Source organism: Nilaparvata lugens, unplaced genomic scaffold (assembly GCF_014356525.2).
Source record: "Nilaparvata lugens isolate BPH unplaced genomic scaffold, ASM1435652v1 scaffold4221, whole genome shotgun sequence".
NCBI classification, from domain to species: Eukaryota; Metazoa; Arthropoda; class Insecta; order Hemiptera; family Delphacidae; genus Nilaparvata; species Nilaparvata lugens.
In genome coordinates, this window is record NW_024090575.1 from 1 (window position 1) to 20,127 (window position 20,127).

Here is a 20,127-nt window from a genome sequence, read left to right on the forward strand (position 1 = left end):
AAAATTTCGGCCTACTTTATAGCATCTAAAATAGAAAACATAGTTGAAGAACAAATTAATCCTTATTCAAAAAATCTGGTGTGGTACACTCACACAACTTTCCTTGCTCATATTTGAAACTACGATCAGACTTCTGTATATGTGTATATATAATTGTTTTCAAAGTACTTTTTCATTGTGTAAATTGTGAAATTCGATGATTTTTTTAGTCGTCATTTATTTAAAGTCGTCGAAACAGCTGTTCTACAGATGAAATATCTCGACTAAGTGTTCTTTTTATGAACTGCGCTACCTACCTACCTCATGCACGAGAAGGAGGTTACTAAGTCCATTTCCCAAGGATGGGGTGGACCCCCCATTTGGTTCCCAGAAAGGAGACTCATGCCAGTTGTTAGAGCTGATAAATAACTATCCAGGGTATGAAATTGAAAAAAATCGGTCAAGTTATTTTTGAGAAAATCATGAAAAACATGGTTTTTTAGTAATTATTTACCACGCCATTTTTCTCAAGAATATTACAGAGATCCTGCAATTTTCCCAGGAAAAAAACTCATGTTATTTGATAGAGCTTATGAATAGCTATCCATGGTATAAATTTGAAGAAAATCGTTGAAACCGTTTTCGAGAAAACCGTGAAAACATGGTTTTTTAGTCATTATCCGCCATTTTTCTCAAGAATATTACGGAGCTCATGGAATTTCCTCAGGAATGAGACTCATGCCAGTTGATAGGGCTTATGAATAGCTATCCATGGTATAAATTTGAAGAAAATCGTTGCAGCCGTTTTTGAGAAAACCATGAAAAACATGGTTTTTCAGTCATTATCCGCCATTTTTCTCAAGAATATTACGGAGCTCCTGAAATTTTCCCTGAAATGAGACTCATGCCAGTTGATAGGACTTATAAATAGCTATCAATGATATTAATTTGAAAAAAATCGTTAGAGTCATTTTCGAGAAAAACGTGAAAAACATGGTCTTTTAGTAATTATCCGCCATTTTTTCCGCCATCTTGAATTGAATTTTATTGAATTTCTTATTGTCGGGTCCTCATGGTATAAGGACCTTAAGTTGAAAATTTCAAGTCGATCGGTTAATTAGGAATGGAGTTATCGTGTTCACAGACATACACACACACACACACATACACACACACACACACATACACACACTCACACATACACACACACAGACCAATACCCAAAAATTATGTTTTTGGACTCAGGGGACCTTGAAACGTATAGAAAACTTGAAATTGGGGTACCTTAATTTTTTTGGAAAGCAATACTTTCCTTACCTATGGTAGTAGGGCAAGGAAAGTAAAAAGAATAAATAATATCTGATGCAGAAATTGTGAATGTTTCCCTACAAAGACTATCATTCATTCTATCACACATTCTATGTATGATGTAATTTATGGATATAAATTTGGTGTTAAGCATCAGCATAATAATAAATATAGTATATTTATCATAATTTGTATATGGTATATTATGTAGGTAGACGTATCATACATTTTATGTATAATGTATAATATAAATTTAGTGTAAGTAGCAGCATATAATACTAATAGAATCTAATAGTATAATACTATAATCTAATAGAATCTATAAGTACGGAAAAATAAACATTTAATAAATTTTGTGTAAACAAAGCTTTACAATAATGATTAATAATTCTGTGTTATCATCATGAGATGACATAATTTATTTTAGGTACCTACTTCTATTTTGAAAAATATGATATTGCTATCAGCTGAATTGTAATTAATTTTTGAAATTTTCCCATTTCAAATAAATTTAATAATTGTTCAATTTACAATTATAAAATAATTTTATGTGTATAATTATATGTGTATTATTGTTTATATAATTTATAATTATAAATAATTATTATTTAGCATATTTTACTGTTTGCTTATCATATGGTCATAATTATAATACAATTGATATAATGTTTCTTCATAGATTTCTTTGCATCATTTCTGAAACTCCCACACTGATTTGAAATGTTATCAGAATACCTAGTATATTGCTTTCATTACATAATTTAATAATCCTGTGTTATTGAATCATCATAATTTATTTTATTTACCTACTTTTATTGCGAAAAATATGAGATTGGACTATGAGCCTGTTTTTTCATTCCCAATCATTTCATGACAGTTATATTTGTCCTTGTTGAATAAATAAAAATAAATAATACGCTTCTCTTAAATCTGGCCCAAAGTTATTCCCATGCTTGTGAAAAGTTGACAATACTAAAACTACTACAGTCACAATAAAAAAATTCTTTTCTTTATTAATATTCAACCTATTTCATTATTTTTGCTCTCAAAAAGTTAACAATGAACTGTTTAATGAAGGAAAAATAACGCTTCCGTGGAATAAGACATACAATATAGAAATAAAATAGAAATTGAGACTGTGCAATGCATTCTCCCATAAGAGCCAATGCGTAACAAAATGAACGAATCCCACAGCAATGCGGGTTGCCTATCTTTACCAGCTGCCTCACTTTTTTTGTGTTGCTAGTCCATTCCAGTTAGTTTAGAGTTCACTGGCCACCACAGCCTCGACACGGTTACCTACCATAGCTCCGACAAACCACAGCATCGACACGACATAGCCTCGACAAACCATCGACTCTTTGTCTCAGAAACAGAGTAACGGCCAGCAACAGTCACAGTTATAACATAGTTATTCAAAAGTATTCTTTGAGTATCTATAGTGAGGTCCACGTTATAATGGTAAAGAACGATTTGCAATGGTGTTGCTATCCTTGTCTATCGTTCAACAAATGTGAAAGAGTTAGGGGTTAGTTTTAGTTATATTTAATAATGTTTTATTAAAATAGGTTAGGTTTTTGCTTTGAAATTGCAATATGCTAGAAGGGGCTAGGGTCTAGGTAGAGTTATATTTTTTGATGTTTCAAAGGTAAAAGGATAGGCTAGGGGGTTAGGATTTTGCTTTGAACCACATGTTTGTGAACATGTTCATGAAATGAACCACATGTTTGTGAACATGTTCATGAAATGAACCACATGTTTATGTTTTGTTCTAAAGATGACGAATAAATCTAAAGTATTTAATGTGAAAGGGTTAGAGGTTAGGTTTTATTTAGGTTATATTTAATAATGTGTTAGGTTTTTGCTTTGAAATTGCAATATGCTAGAAGGAGCTAGGGTGCAGTTGGAGTTATGTTTTTTGATGTGTCAAATGTGAAAGGATAGGTTGGGGGTTAGGATTCTGCTTTTAAATCTAAATTATTAAATGTGAAGGGGTTAGGGGTTAGTGGTTAGGTTTTTTTGGATTATATTCAGTTCCATGAGGTTAGGTTAGGTTTTTGCTTTAAAATTGCAATTTGCTAGAAAGGGCTAGGGTCCAGGTAGAATTATGCTTTTTGATATTCCAAAGGTGGAAAGATAGGTTTGGATTTTGCTTTGAAATTGCAATATGCTGGGAGGGATTGAAGGTTTTTCAAATAGTTATGTTTATTGATGTTTTAAATGTAAAAGGGGAGGTTGAGGTTTCGGTTTTTGTTTTGAAATGACAATATGCTGACTTGGTTATAGTGTTTTTTAACATCAGTTAAATAACAACTGTTATATTTTATTAATTATATTTTTCAAAAGTACCCTTCCTTTTATCAAATAAAATGATAATATATTGATTATTATATTGAATTTAATGATAAATCATCATTGGATAATAATATCTTCATCAAATAATAGAATGACGATTGGCTCCAGTTACAGTGCTCGGTAACCATCATCACAAAGAACGTTACTTTCAAAGATATGACTGAATGGAACGGGAAAAACCCGTTGCAAACGCATGCGCGATATGGTGCTGTCTGAGACAGAGAGTGGTTTGTCAAGTCACGTGTCACATCTATGGAAGTGTGGCCAACCTACTAAATGAACATGCGATAATATAATAAACAAAGATTTTAGTAGAATAATAAATAGAAAACAATCAATCAATTATCAACATCTTTTCAAATGAAATTTTCTATATTTGTTATTCAATAATACATTTCACTTGTCACGTATCCGACGTCCGAATAATTCTGATTTTGTGAGCGAGATTGTAGCGAGATTCGATGGTGAACTTTGGTGTCACATTGTAAAAATTTCATATCAAAATCCTTAGCATAATCAATCATTCATCTTCAATTTATTTTGTCCATTCAAATAAATTTATTCAACCGTCAAAATATTAACCATTATATTTTTATATGATTTTGTCATTGCCGTCTCGATCATACTGTTAACTGTTCCAAGGAGGTTAATAAACTGTTCTAATACTCTGTTACAGAATGTAGTACCTGTTCCATTTTTAAATTACTATAAAAGTACTGTTTTGATTTGATTTGAATAAATTATTATACAAGCTTTACTAACTGATCTACACCTTCCAGTCTTATGTTTTGTTAAGACCTTATTATGAGATGAAAATGTAATTTTATTTAGTATACTGTTGAGTGTTTTTTGAATGTGATAATTGAGTTTCTTATCTAAAATATTTAAAAGTGAATGTAGAACTATCTTTTTGCAAATATTGCTGTTTATACTAGCCGGTTCTTAAAGGTAAAACTAGTTTGTTTTTTTTTTAATTTTCTATAATAGAATGTTTATAGTTTATGCAGTCTGTTGAGATTTGATGTATTTATTTTTACACTTATTCTTTCTTAAATGTATTTTTTAAAGGTAGGCTAGTGTATAATACAAATACAGTAAAGCTAAAGTTTATCTAATAAGCTCAATTTTTTATGTTGCGTGATTCAATTAAGCCTATTTAAATTGTGCCAGCAATTAAATTTTGTAGAAATTGGACAGCAAGGATTACAATTCACAACTGAAGCTTTCAGTTAGGTAACTATTGAAATCACGTAACCTATAGAGATTTGGTGAAAGACTCCAATGTTGGCCATAAAATGTAACATTTATTCAGGTTTTTATTCAGAAGACAAAATATTTCAATAGAGTAGTAAAAGTAAAGAATAGAAATGATGTGATTTTTTATAATAATATACAAAAACCATTTAAAGTAGGCCTAAATGAAAGGTTAGTCAAATTTGTAGGTTAGGATTAGAGTGCAAGGATGCTAATCTATTTAAAACTCTTATTCATTTATTGGATAGAGCAAACAATACAATAGTTGGTGGAGAAAAAACAGGCTATTGCCTAAAACTTCTTCAATTTCCTAATTTTGTCTTGAATTGTCCAAATATTATGTAGGTTAGGTATGTCCATTTTAATTTATACACTAGGTAAATCATTAATCTGAATATACAAATCAGAATAAAACAAACAATTGATATGAAATTCAAGTCAAGTCAACTCCATACCGTACAACAAATATTTTTACAAGAGTAGGTAACTTGAGCATAAAGAGTAACATAACTAAATTCTACTTGGAACTGTGCTTTAGTAAACTAGGCCTATATCCTGCTCAATTATAAACTTCCTATTGCTTGAAATTTCTAAAAAAGTGCCCTATATGGGTGTCTGTCAATAAATCTTCATGATTTAAATAGGTAGTTCTTTTTCAGATGAATATCTTTTCAAATGGCAATAAAATACGGTGCACCTTTTTCCAAATTTATGAATCTACAGTAATCAATTGATCGCTTGGAAAGATCATTAAATATCTGGTTTGTTCATACTAATTTAAAATTCACATCACTTCTAGAAAAGCTCATACACTGCAACCTGTGGGAGTAAAATAATATAGGCTACATCGACTTTTGTGATAAACATTGATCAGTACGGTACTGTATGGATTTTAATAACCTACACAACCCATACCAAACCTAACTAACTTAATTGTCAGAAGCCCATAAATATAGTGCACTACACCAAAATTGTTGTTTATTATATTACTCATACTATATTATGTCATAAACTATCTTATTACGTGTTGAATCAATTGGCTGTTGACCTTATTTATTCCTATCTTACAAAAAGAGTACCGTACAGTATGTTTTAAAAAATTGGCGAGTATTATAGAGGTGGAATAGTCAAATACGGTGTGCCACAAGGTTCCATTCTTGGTTCACTGTTATTCATTGTTTATATTAATGATTTGCCTAATATTATTGATTCTTGTAATGACGATAGTGCTTCGTATTTGTTTGCAGATGACTTAGGTTTGAAAGTGGCTAATAAGAATAAGGATCATTTGTATTCTAACACATTGAATAATACCTCTAAAATTGAAGATTGGTGTGCAGCAAACAATCTGAGCATTAATTCCACAAAAACAGAGGATATAACTTTGAGCTTTGACAGAAAAATTAATGACATAAACTCAATTAAGCCTAAGTTTCTTGGCGTGAGAATTGATACTAACCTGACTTAATGTCATATAGGCTAACATATATTTATAAAAAAATCAACAAGGGCATCTTCCTTTTACGTAGATTATGTAATATTGTAGATATGTCTGTTTTAATGAGTGTTTAGTTTGCCTTTATTCATAGCCTTATGCTATATGGAATCCAGCTGTGGGGAAATGGCTCAACTACAGACATCTTGTTTAAACGTCAAAAGAAAGCAGTGAGAATAATTTACCGCAAGGCTCCTCGTAATCCATGCAAATTATTATTTATTAAACTCGGACTATTAACTCTGCCATCTTTGTGTGTATTGCCATGCTTGATTTCAGTGAAGAAAACTGAAAATCAATATGATGTTAACTCTAGTATACACCAACATAACACTAGAAATAGGAATAATATAAGAGTCGAGTATTGCCAGTGTACAAGTTCCCAAAAAAACTGGCAATACATGTCAATAAAACTTTATAACTCTTTGCCTGAAAATATCAAAAGAATGAGCTTTAATAGTTACTGTAAATATTTAAAAAAGTATTAGTCAATGAAAGTTGAAGATTTCTTTGTAATAGATTTTTAAACTGATGTTTCTGTGTTATTAATGACGTTGTTGTAACATTTTAATGTTGTGTGACAATAAATGATTTGATTTTGATATTATTTAACGCATAGCCTAAGTTAAATTGTGTACGGTATATAAAATCATTTTATTTCAATTTACTTCCCAAAGTGCTATTCCCAACAACTTTTCTCCTCTGCGCGGCTAGAGCCATCGCTAAGGGATTACGCCTTTAGTGAACAATTGTAGAAACCAACTGATTAACAACTTCTAAACTTGAATTATTCTTCTTTATAGAATGAAGTGCAAGAATATTCCGGCTGAGTTCCATCGTGAAAGAGTTGGCGTTGCATCTAGTGCAGATGCTCGATTCACCCATAACAAGATCGAAGGTAAAGGTCTAATTTCTTTTTCATTAAAAATTACCATATAACGCAAGCGGCAAATGTCACGTTGAATATTATAAGATACAGTGTAGGTTATAACAAGGTCCTTAAACAATAAGGATCCGACTCGAACAATTTCGATCAACTGCAATTTATGATGGCGGCTAAAATGGCGAAAATGTTGTCAAAAACAGGGTTTTTCACAATCAAATTTATACCTAAAATAGTCATCGATAAGCTCTATCAACTGCCACAAGTCCCACATCTGTAGAAATTTCAAAAGCTCCGCCCCATCTATGCAAAGTTTGATTTTAGATTCCCAATAATCAGGCTTCAGATACAATTTAAACACAAAATAAGTGGAAAAGATTGAGCATGAAAATCTCTACAATTAATGTTCAGTAAAATGTTCACCTAAAATTGAAAATAAGCTTGAAATTCAAGAAAATGTTATTATTCAATTGCAAACTGTTGGCCACTGTTGATTCTATTAAATCATTCACTATGAAGAGATAGCAGACCTCGTGTGTCTCCAGCGTTATTGTCCTGTCACCAGCTGGCTCAGATCTTTGGATAATAGACTTGAGATGCGCGTGAACACTAGCGTCAGGTGATCAATAATTTTCATAACAGCAAAGAAAAGTTGTGTGAGTGCGCGACACCAGATTTTTACATCAATTTTCACTGGATCCAAACTGCTCTCGTAGATATGAACCACTAGAAGTAAGGAAAAAGTTGAATTTTCTTGGTATTTACATTGTTGAAAAACTGACCCGGGAAGATCATATCAATTACATCACAAATAAAATAAATAGAAATTCCTACATTCTCAAAAAGCTTTCCAAATATTTAACTGAAGATCGGCTTCTTCTGATTTATTATGGAATCATGTACTCTCATCTAGCCTATGGTATAATATGGGGAGGAGCTGCCAATAAATACATGAATAGACCTTTTCCCGTTCAAAAAAGAATATTGAGATATATTTTTAGACTAGGATATAGAGACTCTTGTAGAACTACATTTCAAAACTATAAAATATTGACAGTTTATGCTCTCTACATATATAAAACCATAATCTTCATCCACAAAAATTCACATAAATTCACATAAATTGACTGCTTCAAGTGACATAGGCTACATAGCAAGAACAGTAGAAACTCTAAATTTTATCACAGGATAAGGGTAAATAAGAAACTAACAGAGAATGGTTAATTTATTAAAGGTGTCATATTTTTCAATAAATTGCCAGAGTACATCAAATCCCTGAAAGGCAACCAATCAAAATCTCAATTAAGAAAAATCTTGGGAGACAGGCCGATATATAGTAGGCCTATTAGTGACTACTAATATCGATCATATTACTATATGATATTGTATATTATATAATATTACCATATTAATAATATATTCTTTATATTTATTTAATTCATAGGTTCATTTGCATCTGTACATTTCCATTAAAATGCTCTACGTTTACAAATAAGCCATTGACAGATTTCCAAACTGTTTCCTGAAATTGGAGTTCGTTGCTCATCATGACAATTTCCTCACTTTTGACAGTTCATACACTTTTATAATTCATTAATTAAGGAGCGCACTGAATAGATGGATCTACAAGAATAATAATTAGATTGAATTTCCTTAACAAAACACAATTTAACCCATGCTGTATAACTCTTTTTTCAGAATGGATTGATAATCTTGATATTCATGCTTATGGCAGGCTCTATCTTGAAATAGTAGATGCTCCTCCAGTGCTCGATTTGGATTTTCTATCAATACTAAGCTTGAAGGTGAGCGTTGGACTGAATACATATTTTTGCCCATCAAATTTATAAATTAGTTCAATCATCAAATTTATAGATTGTTCAATCATCAAATTTATAGATTGTTCAATCATCAATTATTGGTCAATCTAAATTAGAGCACAGATGATGCTCACATGAGCTTGTCACACATGTTCCATCAAAACTCCAACAGTGTCGGTTTGTTGGGGTTTTAGACATAGTCTGTTTAAAAAACTATTTTAAAAAATTTTAGTCTGTTGCTGACATATTATCTCAAGCTTATTCAAATGAGAATTTACAAATTTACTCATATGTTTTTAGAGATGTCTGCCGAATTTATGTTTGAGGTCCGCTTCCTTAGCGTAATATTCCAATATATCCATACGATCCAAGGGCCAAGCCACATGAGGCGTTTTTCAGACGAGTCGGCAGGGCAGGAAGCTCACCGATTGGCTAATTATCAGCTGATTCCGGAACGCCTACCCAATCAGTCAATCTGAGAGCTTCCTGCCCTGTCGACTCGTCTGAAAAACGCCTCATATGGCTTGGCTCCAAATCTTACGAACGGCACGTTAATCCTCGGTTTCTTTCTCTCTTCAGTGATATTGTTATGTTGGTATTAAGCATCTACTTGATGCAGTCATTATCCCTCACTACTTAACGTATTCAATAGAAACGATACTTTGATTACTCACGTTACTTCATTTAGTACTTGGTACTCAAATGCATCTGATTTCCGGTAACCACACATTATTAAAATAATTTTCAGATTTATGCTGAACTTTTGCATTTTGCTTGCAAAAACTAATAACGCTACGTAACTAGCACTTGGCAGCAGACTCAAGTTAGGCGGCCATGTTTCTATAACTTGACAAAAATTTACGTTCTGGCCGCATGGATCACAGGGCGTTTGGTGGGAATGATATTTAACTGTTGAGCTCTGTGAAAGTTGCCCCCCTATCGCTTGTCTGTGTCTTATGATATGAGATCGGAGGTTGAAAAAGATGACCCTGGTATAATCCTGCTTACAAACAATAATAATCCATTCTCTTCAGCGACCATACAACTTCCTATAGTGAGGTCCACGTTATAATGGCAGTGTTTGATTAGCAATGGTATTGCTATCCTTGTCTATCATTCAATAAAGCAAATAGCGCTATCTCTTTCTCGCTTTACTCTGTTGCCAGATCGTCTTTTAACAATGTAGAATTAATAATAAATTAACAAAATATTTCATCTTCATCATTACAATTCAGTATGAAATTATTGGAAAATATAATTTCGTGCTTAATAAAATAAAATTGATTATTTCAAACAAGAAATAAGTTAAATATTATATCAATAAACCTGTATTAGCTACCGTCTATAGAAGGCATTGACAAGACAGAGGATCGGCAACGTTGTTTTGCTATCTTTCTCCACTGCCATTATAACGTGGACCTCACTATAGAATGGTTGTGAATATCATAGAAAATATATGAGCAGTGATGAACGAGAGATGATGGGTGAGCTCATTAAGCTTACTACATCCTAACAAGAATTATTTCTTTCCTACTGTAATCACGACTCACAAAATTTCATTCAGTTGGCAGTGTCAAAAGGGAAATCTTTATACAGTTTTTGGATATCTCATATTGTAGTTTTGTAAGTTTTAATTGTCTGTATTGTGAATATTTCATACTCATATTGTTTGAAATGTAATAGTGTGATATTGAGTGGATATTGTAGTTATTTTTTCTGTGTATCTTATATTCTTTTGCAGGTTATTGAACTGAATGAACTTTGATTTTTACCTTATGTTGAACCTTGAGTTTTTAGTGTGAAAATTGACCATGTTTTTATTGAATTTGCTAACTTGTTGCTTAGTTGTCGAAATTAAAGCAATTTTCGTGCATTTTTCAAATACAATTTCAATTTCATGTCGAAAAAGCTTCTTTATTTGGGAATTTTACGAACGTTGACCTTTTTGCAGCTTTGGCTTTTCCACTGAAAGTTATGCTCAACGCTAGTGGAAGGGGAATATTTTCAGTGAAAAGGCCACAGTCCTAATTGAGACGTTACCGGAAAACATCGTGTAACGGTGTGCGAGCCTCGGTCCTCTGAATGGGTCAATTTCCCATCCAGAGGGACTAATTGACAAATTTCAGTTATCAGTAATTTTTATCTATATAAATAGGAAATCAAATTTTATAGAGTTAGTAAGAGAAGAATCAGGAAATAATTTGTGCGTGTGAGCTCAAGTATAGTGAGTTTTCTTAAATCGTATGTGAGTGTCTCTGAAGAGTCCAAGTTTAAATTGTTAAAATGGTGAGTGCCAAACTCTTGTTGTTTTCTTATAAGCTTATAGCTCAAAATTCAGTTTCATAGAATGACCGAGGCCCAACCTACAATAGTTGCAGCAAGTTAGCAAGTTCCCAAGTATTGAAATTAAAAATTGAATATGCCTTCTTTACCTGAATTGATTGCTGAATAACTTTGTTTTGTTTGAAAATTTCAAATGTGACATGATTCTATTTATTAGTTTTGATTAGTTTAATAAGCCTGAAGTCGAATTTTATGAATATTTTTCATTGAAGTTCCTGGCTCGTAGTTGCTAGTTGCTTAACTAGGTGACAATTGAATAATGATAATAATCTGTGCATTTGTCACTATAAGCTCCTAAACCAATCAAAAGAGATTTCATAGCAGTATAATTTTAGAAAATATTATTGAAGAGAAGAAACACCCCCTCGATATACCTCGCACAGCAGTAGTATAATGTCTATCGAACCACATGCATTTTTATATATTACATATTTTGGAAAATTAACTAAGTCATCGTATAGAGAGATTCTCAGCTACATAATTTTATGTACGGTGTGAGTTGAAGAGGCTTATAAATAACCATAGCCACCTGTAATACAAGGCCCCGGCCTACTATATTGCAACGTCGCAGTGTAGGCCTAGAATCTAATACATGATTGGTAAAAAGATTTTTAAAATACCAGCTGATCTTTTTCACCAATCATGTATTAGATTCTAGGCCTACGCTGCGACGTTGCAAGGCCGGGGCCTTGTATTAGAGGTGGCTATGATAAAACCCTCCACCGGTTACAAGAAATATTCATTTATTGAATATTTTTCATATTCAATGTTTAATAATTTCAGCACTTACATGCCTTGTAATGAAGTAATAACAAATTTCATTAAAAGCTTATTATTCCTTGGTATTTTGCTGTTGTTTCTGATCGCTTTTTTCTCCTGTTTCAGTTGAACTGGTTTGTCGCCGCTTCAACGGAACTTGCTATTATACCACACAACCAAGAACATCACCATCTATTTCACTTGACTATTCCGTATGGATTGGTGATTTATACACTTTGACTGTTCTGTACTGTATGGAATTTGAGTATTCATAAGAATGACTTGTCTTATACTCCCTCCTGGAGTCTCCAAGACGAAATCTTAAAAAAAATCTAGTCTATACACCAGGCTGCATCATAGATTACTTCTGCTCAGACTTGGATCACCATGCTATAATAAGTCAATTGATAACATCTCCGATATGTCAATAATCCTCATTTTATAGTAAACCCTTGAGATTGAAGTGCTAGATGAATTACTTGAAAAGGTGACGGTCAACCCGAATTTATGTTTCTTGAATTATCTTTGTCCGGTTGTGAATCACCCAGAATTGTGCATGGGTTTTTGCCAGTTCAATGCGAATGAAGTTTACCATAAAAATATTTTAAGGGACGGTTTCCGAGCTCGGGATTTAGCTAAGTTCTAGACTTTAAACAGCTGGAGTCAGAAAACTGGCTTTCCGAAACGGGGCCTCGTCGTAGTCCACGTTTAAATTAAATTTCCCAAAAACACTTAAGTTGAACACAAAATAAAATAACGACTAAATTGTGTAAAGTTTCAGCTATTTTAATTATTTAGGAATGCTTCATTTTGTCAAGAAAAAACGTTTCCAATATTTTAGAAATGAGAAAATAAATATCTTAAAAACCATGACTACTCTCCATTTCGGAAAGCCAATTTTCTGACTCCAGCTGTTTAAAGTCTAGAACTAAGCTAAATCTCGAGCTCGGAGGCCGGCCCTAAAATTATGTCTCCTAGTTGCTTTACTTTCAAGTTACTTAAACATAAATTTGAATTGAACTTCTAATAATTTTTTTATACAGTGATGAAAAATCGTTAGCGATCCATACCGATATTTCCATCAGTCAATAAATGAAATTAATATTCATGTAATAGGAAAAAAGACTCACCACTTTTGTATTAACTTATTGTTAACAAGATAGCTGACAAACAAGGCTCTCTGGGCCGCTTTTGGTAAAGTGAGGAAGTTGTTTTTCAAATTGATAATTTCCCATTCTACTGGAAGCGGCTGGAGAGGTATCTACACGAAGAAACTATTATTCTGCACATATCATATACGGTAGTTAAGTTAGTTGAGTTGAAAATGTATTTATACAGAGTAAGTCATAATGTATGGGAACCCTTCAATAAGTTGGAGACTGTTGTAGTTATAATACTGTAACTTTCATGATAAGTTATTGGACGAATACTCTACCTTTTGACGTACAACTGAATTTCAACCCCTCATAAGGAAGGGGGTGACTTAGGGGTTGTAACTCTAATATTGTTAACACCCATTTGTGCTACATCATTTTAAATGCTTTTTTAAAACTAGAAATATGGCATCAATAAAAATGTTCTATGATACTTCTACCAAAAATGGCGGCTGATTGAAGTTTTAGTTTGTAAAGAAATGAAACTTAAATCAACACTTTTTTGAATGAATAACGAAACACATTGAAAAACATGGTTATTTATTTAGTAATCTGTCTGCTACTAACATTTCATTTTAAAAGATGCTTGAAATTACTACCTCCTTCTCTCGTTTGACAGTGTGCCAGTCTGTCATAAATGTAAATGAAATGAATATAGTAGTATGTAAAATAAAATGTAAATAGTAGCAGACTGATTACTATATAAATAACCAGTTTTTTCAATGTGTTGCGTTATTCATTCAAAATGTTACTCGTAAATGTGGATCTTCTAGAGCTAGATTAACACTAATTCCACTTCTGTATTGAATTGCAACTAGCATTTCGCTTCTGGATAATCAGTGTGATTTTGACTTATTGAAAATATTGTTCTCAATAAATATCCTAATTTAGTATGGTTGATAATTTATGTTTCTTCCGATGATAAAATTAGTTCCTTATGTGTAATGTGAACGTTGTGTGTTGTTGTAAGATACAGAATGGCCCAAAAAGGATGGTCGGTTTTTAAATTACTATAACTTGAATAATTTCCAACATACATTTAGTTTTCTATATTTCTGTGTTTGTTCAATTGTCAAATTTCAGAAAACGTCATAATTAACATACGTGATACTGTAAAGGAAGAGCGGCAAACAAAGGCCAAAAGATAATCACGCCACCTAATGGAACGTCGACGACTTTGAAGCAGTTTTGTTAATTATGACGTTTTCTGAAATTAGACAATTGAACAAGCTCATAATATATAGAAATAAGATGTATGTTGGAAATTATTCTAGTTATAGTCACTTAAAAGCCGACCATTCTTTTTGGGTCATTCAGTAATAACCTAAATCTCTTGAATTGTATAACCTACAAGTTGATAAAATCTAATATTGGGGCACTCTGTTTGTTGAAGTAGTGTAATGGTGATCTTTTTTAACAATTTGATTATTTTGCCTCTAAAATAAGTGTTTTTGTTTAGAATTATATCGTAAAATTGTAATTGAGTCTATTTTTTACTATTTATGAATTAAACAGCATTATTATTATAATTATTGAATTCATGTCATTTTTTCCGTTTTCTCACTTTAAGTACTCTATTGTTATTATTTAAATCTACTTTTGGCGTCTACTAGACCTGGTAGCGGCTACTGAAAATCGGTTTATTATCCCTGTGAGGAGGGATTCGGACGGGACGTTGCTAATTATATCCTGCCAAGAGGTGGAATCATATTTTTTTAATGGGTCACAATTTATCAACTTCGTTAATTCACTCATACATACAGCTGAATGGAATGAACGGACTGGAATAATTGGAGTGATTTGAAAATATAAAATATTAGGGCCAGTTTCTGAGCTCGGGATTTAGCTAAGTTCTAGAATTTAAACAACTGGAGTCAGAAAATTGGCTTTCCGAAACGGGGCGTCGTCGTAGTCCACGTTTAAATTAAATTTTGAAAAACTATAAAATTGAACACAAAATAAAATAAAGAGAAAATAGTGTAAAGTTTCAGCTACCTATTTTGAATTATTTAGAAATGTATCATTTCGTCAAGGCAATAAACGTCTCCAATAATTATAGAAATGAGAAAATGAAGATTAGCATAAAAACTACGAATACGCCCTTTTTCGGAAAGCCAATTTTCTGGCTCCAGCTGTTTAAAGTCTAGAACTTAGCTAAATCCCGAGCTCGAAAATGAGCCCTTGAATTTACTTGACGAACAAGTGGAAATGTGGCAGCACATCCACCAGAGACGGCACTCTTATTTTAAGGGACGTGAGTTTTTTTGTCTTATTTACAATTGCATAGATATAACTGTGATTAATTATTTTGAATTTGAAGTTGCAATGGGCATTGAGATTTTATTCAATAATTTTATAGAAGATGTCGATATAAAAAACTAAAATATAATTTTTTAAACAATAAATAAAGAGCGCAAATGATTTATACGTTATTAAGAATTAAAAATTTTTATGATAGTCTGTTTTCCTATTTTTTGTGGAAGTTTTTTACTGAACGTGTTCCTCGAAAGAGCGGGTACAGTATGTGAAATAATGATGATGTGGATATGGAAAGGATATAATATATCAATATTTTTGATGGATATGATATAATATTATTCCAAGGTGGGGTTCGATTATTAAGCAGAGCCAGTTCAAGTGCGGTCATTGGTTTAAAGGAGTACGGTAGCAGCCTTGAATCTTTCATCGTTTTGAGCGATAAGATACAATATATTGTATAATAACTGCATTCTATATTGTAGGCCCATACAGGTAGGCTATATAATTATGTGCATAATATTTTTTTAAATAGAAATCTAAAAAAGCATAGTTAATTATTTGATACTTGACACAAGAAAGTACCGGAGCTAGCTCCGGGAGGGTATGGAATGCCTCCCATGTGGAAGGGAGTATACTGTAGTCTTCCCCCGGGAAATTTTTTTCTTTATTTAATAAAATTGGCCATTTGTATCAATTTTGATTACTATTCAAACGAAATTTTTCCTGTGTCAGGTTTAAATAAAAATCATCAGCATTAGGTCAATAGTATTTTATATCATGATGACGATTCATTTTCATGTTTCAGTTTTAGTTGAAAGACAGCAAACATAACATATACAGGATTAGAATAGGATTTAAATTCTCTTAAATGTATTAACTGGGATGAAATTAAACTGCTGAATATATGCCTAGGTAGAGGTAGGTACTAATATTGTTCAGCTCTGTTGTGCACCGGTTTAAATCTAGCACTGCTTGGCAGTAATATTCATGAAAAAAATCCTCATAATATTACTGAAAACGGAATGAAATAAAAATTCTCATTGCAAGTAAGTAGTTACCTATATAGCTTTCAAAATGTTTCATCAATTTACCGACTACTGACATGAATCGACTATTTTTCTTTGCCATTTTCAATTAATTAAGTTACTGTAATTGAAAAATTAATCAATATTATAATCAAACATTTCAATAAATTACTTAAGAATTTTCATTGATTCTATCAATTTTGATGGCCATATAAGGAGAAGTGAATATATACGGTAACTTTGTTTCCATATTGCAATTATTATTTTTAAAATGTAATGTTATTTATTTACTTGCTTAGATCTTTCTAATTTTCAATTCAACAATATGCTGGATAAATAAGGAAGGATATTATTTATCTAGGAATTAGTCACCATCATTCAATTTTATTTGATGAAGTAGGCTAAGTTTTGTAGCTTGATGAAAAATAATAATCGAACCTGGCATTTGAAAAATCTCAATAATTATCAAAAGATAAATTTTGTCAGTCAAATCATATTTTTTGTTCATTTCAGCATGGTCGTAACAGCATACTTTATTGCTTGATTTTTCAAATGACAGGTTCGACTATTAATTTTTCATCAAGCTACAAAACTTAGCCTACTTCATCAAATAAAATCTCGTAATTCATCCATCAAACAAATTTATTCCTAGTAAATTACTATAATTCGCAATGTATGAATCTCGTGATTGAAATTAAAAATTCGCGGTTAAGTAGGAATAGGAAGTGATAAAAAGGTAACAGCTAACAAGAACTGCTATCCATCCGCTACAGTAGCGGTTACCAGGTTTAGTTGGTAGCTCTGTCTTATCACTGTTTCCGACACCAAAGTCTGCTAGTGAAATCCGGCGACTCGGTTGTGGTAGGGCTTATTTCTCAATTTACCTAACCATAGAAGTGGAATTTGGAATGTTTACCTGATAAGCTGAACTTGGAATGCTGACAACATGGCCAGCTTGATTTGTTTTGTAATTTCAAATGAAATATATTTATATTTTATAATGAAAAATTGTTCAAATCAATCATTGATGAGTTTATTCAGATTAAAAAAAAACATTCATTAGTAGATTAACTCATTATTCTTCTTTATTTCTAAATTTTTCAAACACTATTATCAAGTTGGCTTAACCGGCAAATTCAAATTATCAACCGGCAAATTCAAATACTGTATGCTAACCATGAACTAAAGAAAACTAAATGATATAGGTAGGCTACCATCTATAATAATATTGAAAATAATATAGAAAAGGGATATTTGCTTATTTCAGCTTTGAATCTTAGTAGAATAACTAACATCATAAATGTGTTGAGGCTACTTGAGGAATTCTTGATCGAATTATCATAGACTACAGTACCCGTAATGAGATTTGTGTTGGCGGTCAACAAGAATATAAGCAATATTATTGAAAACATGAAGAATAGAGGATTTTATTTTAGTAAATATATCTGATAATCTTGTTAGTAATTCGTACCGTAGGCTTATAATTAGTCGCATACGAGTACTGTAGATCTACTATATAGAGTAGATGGCTTGGCTGTATGAACAAGTTTAATGTTGCCGGTTATTTATCAACAATACAAGGGCCAGTTGAGCGTTTTTAGAGTCAGCAAAGCAGGAAGCTCTTCGATTGGTAAAAGAAATGCTTAATATTGTTCTTGTGATAAATTGAATTTGATCTGGCCCTAACGTAGAAGAATGAGAACTTCCTTGAAATAGACTGAATACAATTTTTGAAGCTTCAATTAGAAACTCTACTCAAGTTCAACAAAAAACGTTGTTTTGTCTGAGAGCTTGTTGATGGATATTTATTTATTGAATGTCCAATGGTATACTTCAAGAAGAAAAACCATCACTGTCCTTCAACTTCCCATGAATGTTCAGAGATCTAAATTTCTTAATGAAAATACCTAATATACGGTATTGTATTGTAATTCATATTTGAATCCAAAATCCTGGTGACTTGTTTAAAATAATCAATCATATTTTATTCGTCAAGAAAAATAGTTTAATGATGATTCGAATAATGAATTTTCATAATAATTGATATTAATGCCTGAATATAGAAATCAAGTAATAGTAGGCCTACCATCAACTTTCATAAGTATTCTTATTTTGTAAAATCTTTATTCATCAATAGACTATATTATTATTTTTTGTTATTGGTTACCGTACAGAGTCATAGCCACCGCTATGCTGACTGAGTTCATAGATATAATAGCCTTTCTATCCTCCTGTGACAGCTAACCATCAATTTAATATAATAATATGCTTACTTATTGGAATTAATGTAATGTATCATGATGGAATTGAAGATTATATTATATTGTATATGAATGAAGAAAAATAAATTTGAGATTTTGCAAAAAATAAAATTAGAAATACAGGCCTAGGCATACCCAGTGACTAAAAATAACGACATTGCCTATTCTGTGGAAAATACTGTTATTTTAAATGATTTCAAAGTATTATAGCTATTATTTGTTTCAGATTAGAATTATTATAGCAAGCCTTGTGTCACACCTGACAATTAAAACAATGCTTGTATAGCTTCTATCAAAACAGTGACACTTAATTTTCCATTACCGTACCTACCTTTTTTTGATTCCATTACAAATTTATTTTTTGGTACCTGCGCATTTGTCTCAGTAGCCCGAATGAATTGTTGACATCTTCAAACTTTTGAAGCTAGTGGAATTCTACTAGCCAGCTATATACTGTTGATAGTTGTTACTATTTCGCTCGCAGCCAATAGAATAGCCAGGTGCGACATAGGGTAGTTAAAAATGAAGAGTATACTCAAGTACAACAATATATTTCATGGATAAGGATAAATGCTGAAGCTGCTGCATTTACACCAAAGTTGTCAACAAAAAATTTGTCCACAATAGCTTTCTTTATAAAGTTACTGTTCTTTTGTAGAGCAACAGAATAGAGAACTTGTTGCCAAAGAATTGGTCTAATAGCGATTGTATAGTTTGCGAGGACTTGTAGAGGACTTTGTTCAAAACTTTTTCAGTGTTTCTCATATTGGTTGGGAAACGAAAATTTTTGTTTAAAACAAGGATTTCCAGAAACTGCCTCAATTTGTTGAGAACTCAGTTAGTTGACAACTCTGGTGTGAATGTAGCCTAACTTTAACAGCAAATTAAACAACTTAATTATTGAGTAATTCTAGTTTATTGCAGAAAAGCTACATAACCGAAATGAATTTTGCATTTAGTAATGAGGCATCTGATCATAACTAGTTTATTGAAAACCAAATTAATAGTAGAAAAAGTTATAACAGCTTATTTCGATTCAGTAAAGAATGACCATCATGCTATCATGCCTCTTTATGCATAGCTAACCATGATATTAGTTTTTTGCAATAATTTACATCAAAACACTTTGAAAATTCACATCTTTGACAACCTCGGCAATATATTGATTTCTTGTGTATTATAAAATTGGTAAAATATTGAAAAATTATACTATGAGGGAAGCTTTTTAATTA

At 31.8% G+C, this 20,127-nt stretch overlaps 1 protein-coding gene across 3 annotated transcripts; it reads left to right on the forward strand.

The window, feature by feature from the left end:
- Positions 1–4,120: 4,120 nt before the first annotated feature.
- Positions 4,121–12,519, forward strand: LOC111043641. Of its 3 annotated transcripts, none has more exons than XM_022328636.2 (4): positions 4,121–4,590; positions 7,195–7,289; positions 8,973–9,079; positions 12,323–12,519. In XM_022328636.2, exons 2-4 carry the CDS (start codon positions 7,196–7,198, stop codon positions 12,434–12,436), a joined length of 315 nt encoding a protein of 104 aa, XP_022184328.1. In that variant the 5' UTR covers positions 4,121–4,590; position 7,195; the 3' UTR covers positions 12,437–12,519. The 3 variants fall into 3 exon arrangements, with proteins under 3 accessions (XP_022184328.1, XP_022184329.1, XP_039300245.1); XM_022328637.2 differs by lacking the exon at positions 4,121–4,590 and adding an exon at positions 4,720–4,875; XM_039444311.1 differs by lacking the exons at positions 4,121–4,590; positions 12,323–12,519 and adding an exon at positions 11,046–11,094 and having other exon boundaries at positions 5,342–7,289.
- The last annotated feature ends 7,608 nt before the right edge of the window (positions 12,520–20,127 follow it).

Excerpts from the sequence above, each read along its gene's own strand:
- LOC111043641 (XM_022328636.2), top strand. The coding sequence starts at position 7,196 with ATGAAGTGCAAGAATATTCCGGCTGAGTTCCATCGTGAAAGAGTTGGC. Across the intron at positions 7,290-8,972 it reads CACCCATAACAAGATCGAAG|AATGGATTGATAATCTTGAT; the intron begins GTAAAGGTCTAA and ends CTCTTTTTTCAG. Across the intron at positions 9,080-12,322 it reads TATCAATACTAAGCTTGAAG|TTGAACTGGTTTGTCGCCGC; the intron begins GTGAGCGTTGGA and ends CTCCTGTTTCAG.